Source organism: Megalops cyprinoides, chromosome 14 (assembly GCF_013368585.1).
Source record: "Megalops cyprinoides isolate fMegCyp1 chromosome 14, fMegCyp1.pri, whole genome shotgun sequence".
Classification (NCBI taxonomy): Eukaryota; Metazoa; Chordata; class Actinopteri; order Elopiformes; family Megalopidae; genus Megalops; species Megalops cyprinoides.
Genome location: NC_050596.1, coordinates 24,178,251 through 24,184,250, shown reverse-complemented (window position 1 = coordinate 24,184,250; position 6,000 = coordinate 24,178,251). Strand labels below are relative to the sequence as shown.

At 42.6% G+C, this 6,000-nt stretch overlaps 1 protein-coding gene across 2 annotated transcripts in view; it reads right to left on the bottom strand.

Moving 5' to 3' along the window:
- Window positions 1-3,592: 3,592 nt before the first annotated feature.
- Window positions 3,593-6,000, bottom strand: part of cacnb4a (calcium channel, voltage-dependent, beta 4a subunit) — a 48,972-nt gene continuing 46,564 nt past the window's right edge. For both annotated transcript variants that reach the window (XM_036545856.1, XM_036545857.1), the window contains exons 11-13: window positions 5,701-5,796; window positions 5,416-5,601; window positions 3,593-4,806 (exon numbers count right to left, since the gene is read on the bottom strand). In XM_036545856.1, the coding sequence (XP_036401749.1) occupies window positions 4,546-4,806; window positions 5,416-5,601; window positions 5,701-5,796 (543 nt within the window). In that variant the 3' untranslated portion in view covers window positions 3,593-4,545. The remainder of the gene's footprint in view (window positions 4,807-5,415; window positions 5,602-5,700; window positions 5,797-6,000) is intronic.

Here is a 6,000-nt window from a genome sequence, read left to right as displayed (position 1 = left end):
TCCTGGTGAACCTTTCTGCTTTTAAACACCTAGTTTGGCGTACCTGCATAACACCATATATGCATGTGGGACGCCAGAGGACATTACCATTCTACTGAAAGCAAGATTAAGCCATCAGAATAATAAAGTAGCACCAGAATAGATCAATAAAGATTTAACTGACGCAAGTTCACTTCTGAATGCCTTGCTCTTGGTTTAAATGATAGACTAGCAGTGTTTCAACAAATAAATGGTCATATTTCTTACAGACAGCACCTTCATTGGAGGACAACAACAAATTCAATGCTATTAACAGTAAAATAATTATGAAGGTGGTGACAGAGGGTCCTGTACAGTAGCATTGGCCACTCAAGAGAGAACAAAGAGAGCTCATTTAAGCCCCTCTAGTAAAAGTGAAACAGACTATCCAGAGAGGATGTGTTCTGTCTTAAGTCCAAACACCATACTTTCAGACCTCTCATCTGTGCTGCCTACAGGAAGAAAACAAACTGCCCTTCAAGGAACAAGTGAAACTAAACATATCTATTCAAACACCCAAAAGGTGTAGTGCCTTTTCCAACTCTCCACAGGTCTTCAAAACCACCGCTAAATACATCCAACAATGGTCAGCTCAATACTGTACCTCATTTGTGCTATCTCCAGTGTGCTAGCCCCAATCTCAGAGTGTGCTATAATACTGTATACTAACTCCAAGGCTGTGCCTGTCTCTCTAAAGAAACAGGAGATAACCATTAAGTCACATCTCTCGGTAGCTAAAGTATCTACCAAAACAAAATAAAACAAAACATAAAGAAATAATTTGGCAGCAAAATAAAACAGACAAGTTGAAATGTAAGGCATTTGATTCATGTACTGTAACACATAATGTCATATTACATCAAAAAATATTTTCCACCTGTACTCCACACAGAAAGGATACACCATAGTGCAGGGAGAAATTTGTTTAGTTTACAAATAATGCCACCAGTGCTACATATTATATCACCAGTTCAGCTATCAAATATCAAAAGAAAAATATATATATATTAGGCTATTGGTTGCCTACAAAGAATAGAGAAAATGAAAACATTTTTTTTTTGTAAAAAGTTTTGCTATTTATGAAATGGGGCTATTTTGATAAATTGTTCTAACAGTGAGAAAAGTCACGTGAGGACTGCAGATATTCTCTATTAATTCACAAAATGACTGCTGTTAAGTCAAAACAAATTATACCTGCTGTACAGAAGGGTAAGGTGTGTTTGACCATATTCGCTTCAATTATCACAACAACCACAGTATTCCAAGTTTTTTTCCTTAAATAAAGAACTCAACGAATTTGCGCTCAGCTAGCTGTGTGTGGGAGGTGCACCTGTTGAAATGACGAAATGACTTGGCCATGCTTTCTTATGAGTAGTGGCTTTTGAAGATCTTCTAAAGGTACAGATATTCCATTCTTTACTATGTGGACAATGCATTCTCTCAAATGTAGCCATATAGAGCAGGTAAATTTAGCATCTACTGATAAATTACTTCTGATTGTCTCAAGAAGCTTATTCACAATGAAATCTTGCTTCAGTCATGCTAAAGAAGACGACTGACTTTCCCTATATTCAAAGTCTTTTTGCCCCCACAATCAGAGCCTACCCCAGTTACAATATAACACATGCTTATCAGATCTCCTTGATGTAACTAATTTCCCAATTGTGATTTAAAATGCACAGTCAAGTAAAAAATTAAAGATACAGCTCCCTTTTAGGTGAGCCATGCAGAGATTTGAGAAAGAAAATCAAGACACATGGTTACAGGTGCTATAGAGCTAGATCTTACTTCCTAGATTCAGACACTTTTTTTCACTATTGCCCTAATCATACTATCCTCACTTTGTTGGGTTAAAACATGATGCAATAAATCTCTGAATGTACAACATTTACTGTTAGCGTAAATTAAGGCAGCATCTTCTAATGGTGTTCTGTTACTGGCAGAAGTGTTCACTCTTTTGAGTGAGATGTTGTTTTCTCCCCCTTGTAAGAAGAAGTTCAAGGCAGCCTACAGTATAAATATGGAGACATCAGCCATTTTTTAGAACAACCTGCTCGGTGATATGCTCCACATTGCAGAATACTGTAGTCTTGCGTAAATAGAGAGATAGGTTGACAGTTTTAGTGCACTGCGTGGTCAAGGTACTGTATCTTAACTAATGAGGGCATTACAGGGGAAATTCTTTTGGAAATCTATCAGACCTAGGGACAGCTAAGCGGCAGAGAGAGAGAGAGAGAGAAAATGGCCTACTAATTCTCTGGTAAATGAAACCAAAATGAAGGTGGTCCACCTTTTTATTTAAGCACGAACAGCATCAAATTCTGACAATTACTCTAAATGCATTTCACCAAAAGCTAACGATACTAAAGCTGACAAGCAGTCACATGGGTCCAATATGCAAGGGAAATGACAACATTCTGGTCTCTGTAGCTGTGATAGCATTTGACTGACATTTCTCTTTTATGGATGTGACGTGGAAGACTTATCACTCAAGGCTTTGAAAAAAAGAGCCACTAAAGTACCAGGAAACAGAAATCATGTCAGAATGAAAAAGTGCTACAAAACATCTAAGCCACATAGAATCAAACACCAAAAGTTTCACCTAAGGTTTCCATTTTGTTTTCTCTTTTTTTCTTCAGTATTAAAAAAAAAAAAAGATTTGTTTCTGAGCTCATTAGCAGAGGATGTGACTTAAAATTGTCCACTTTTCAATACATTCGACTGTAGAAAGCAGAATTTATGTGTTGATGTACAGTATGCATTTCACATGCTTTGGACACAGTTCCATTTTTGGAACAGTGAGTACCATTAACTCTAATTTTTCCCTTTGCAAAAACCTTAGAACATCGGTTCTGGCCTCACAGATCTGGCACAGTTGTAACAGAAGGAGAACGTATATCTCGTGTATCTGTTAAACTGTATGTAATCTACAGGATCTTCATGAGACAAAAGGCCATGTTGTGTTTGGCCACAACCTTCCTCCTGGTCACTGACAGCATCTACTGGCATTGTAAGCAGCATTTCTGAGAGGCCTTTCTCTTTAGCTACATCATCTGAACTGTTAAAAAAGTCTCTAGTTTCTCTATGGTGCTACTGCCAAAGAAAACGCAGCAGTCTCTACTTCTCCTAGTCAAACAGGGATGTCTCTAACACAATAAATATGTTTTGCAACTAGGGAAACGTGCCAGCAATAAAGAGAATAAAATATGATGCAAATGACATCACATTCAGAAGGACCTGCTGTGGATTGGGCACAGCAAAATGCCAATCACATTATGGCAGTTTAGCCTGATCAAAGCTTTCCTGCCTTTGCACATTATCAAGGCTCTGCCCCTGATTTTGTATAGTAGATACCCTCTAGGTAAAGTCTGAGCAACTGCAAATGCAAAAAAGCTAATATTTGTTTCTTTCCCAAGAAATTTTAGCAGACCACAGTCCTGATTGGTAAACTTGAATTCATCCCCTCCAATCCGGATACAGCATCAATGTGCTGACAGGCAACCCATGATTCCTCACATCTGTGTAATGTACCTAATGTGAGGCAAGGATCTCACCTTTCCTGAATGGACTCCAGGTGCAGAATTGGAGCAGGCCATTTGGTACATTTAGAAAATATGTTTTAAAACAACTTGCAGCTTGCTCAGAATTATCGGAAATCTGCTTAGAAAATACGCCATGCCGTGTCCCACACCTGGGTGGGTCTTGCTCCTCATACTGTTCATCTCAATTGGCACTAAGTATCACTGAAGAGAAAGGACGGAAGTCAAGGGAAGCGAAAGGGTCTGAGCCACAAACGATTCCCTTGAAGGTTTGGCAAAAAACAAACTTTGCCTGCGCCGTACATCAAAGGTGTACCATTCTCAAATACCCACAACCAAAGACAAATTTTTTTCAACAAATCAAGGGCGTTGAGGATGTGTAATAACACTGTTTTCTATCGGCTCCTGAAAACGTGCAAAAGATTCTGTGCTGATCACACGGGATGCGCTGTGCTGATCACACGGGATGCGCTGTGCTGATCACACGGGACGCGCTGCGCTCTAGCATTTCCACACGCTGGCACTGGTTCGAGGCGCAACGACACGCTGCAACAGCCAGCCCTGCTAAAGCAGCGACGGCGGCGGGGGGGACGGACGGACTCTGAGAGCCGGTCACCGGACAACCATGCACACCCTTACGACCTTAGCCAAACTGAACCGTAACTGAGCCGTACTGTAAAAAGATGGGAACCGGCAGGTACGGCTACTGCAGTAAACCAGTACTGTCCAGTACTGACCAGTAAAAAAAAAATCTGCACTCCCTTTTCGGTTGCAAGGTCTTGTTTTTTGTTTTATTTTTTTTTAAAAAAGAAGTGCCTGGATTTACCTGCAGACGGAGTGCAGTGTGGGCTGGAACCAGTGCCAGAGGGAAAAGAGGTATTACACTCAGAGAAAAGATTGACACGATTCAACAGGAGCCGCCCCGGCTCTGTTGTACTGGGTCAGAGAGAAGAGAGAGGCCTAGATGGTTTTTGGGAGGGGCACAGACTCAAAGCCGGTGCCTGGAGTCGTGGCTGTAGCCACCGGGGGAGCCTCGGTTGCGGTGAGGCTTATACGTGTCCTGGTAGGGGTCATGGTACTCCTCCTCCACCAGGGGATAGTGGTCTCGGCTATGCTGGGAGCCTGAGGATAGGCGGTTGCGGCTCTTGCGTGCCCGCTCGTTGTGGTAGTTTTCGTCCGAGGTCATCAGGCTGCGGCGCTCGATAGGGGAGTGGTCTGCTGTGTGGTTACTGTGTCTCATTCTTTGGCCCTGGAGAGAGGTGGGGAAGCCTCCGGTAAGTCTCCATAGTACTGAAATACATGCATTAGCTCTTTGCTAACATCAGGAGCAACACCCAGACAACACAGAACAATCTCTCAGTGTTACGTTGCATTACATCTTTGTTATTTGGCAGATGCTCTTCTCCAGGCTGAGTTACACAAGTTGCAATTTTACCCATTTATTCAGCTGAATATTCACTGAAGCAATTGTGGGTTAAGAATCTTGCCCAAGGGTACAACAGCAGTGCCCCAGCGGGGAATCAAGCCGGAAACCTTTTGGTTACGAGTCCTACTCCTTACTATCTGTGCTACACTGCCGCCTCCCATGTTATGCTTAATGTTGGAGCAATGTGCCATGCTTTCAGTGATCAGAGTCAGTTTAATGAAGCCTACTCTAAATCACCTTTAAAGAACCAGTGAATATTTGACACTGAAAAAAACTTCACAAACATCTGCCAGATGCGTCTCATACTGGTAAGCAAATCTCAGTCAGTGAACAATAAATATAGAGTACAACAATGTACTTTTGAGGCACAGCCTGTACATCTTGCTTGGAGCTTTATTTTGTAGTGAAGAGTACCAAACGAGCATGAATCACCTGTAGTCCAGAGATTGCCGTGGGATATGGAGAAAGTGCAGTGGAGCCCAGGTTCCGGCCCAGCAGGGGGTTGAGGGGGGTGCTGTTTGAGGTGTGGGTGGCACGCCAGTAGGCCTCAAGGTACTCCGCCAGGTGTTCGCATGCGTCCTCTAGCTGGTTCTCATCCAGGATAATATCGAACATTTCCTAGGGAGGGACAAGGGTACAGGGAGACATGAGCGGCCGACGCCTGCAGATGGGACCGTTGTAAACGAGGATGGAGGCTGCTAGGCCGAGCGCACGCACCGGGGGGCACTGTGCCAGCTTGTCCGCTGCCACCAGCTGCACGTTCAGGTGTTTGCTCTGGGACTTCCCCCGTGATTTTATCAGCCGCTGCAAAACCTGCAGGAGGGGTGGACAGGACACATCAACCGTCACTGATTTAAAACAAACAAACAACAAAAAAAGACAGATGTGTCTGCACCAGACACACCAGCCCTGACAGAATCATTGATTGGTGTGTTTTGAGTGTATCCAATAAAATTCTTATTGACTTTTTTAAGATTACTTAACATTAACTAAAGGCTATAATTAGATAAGCGATCA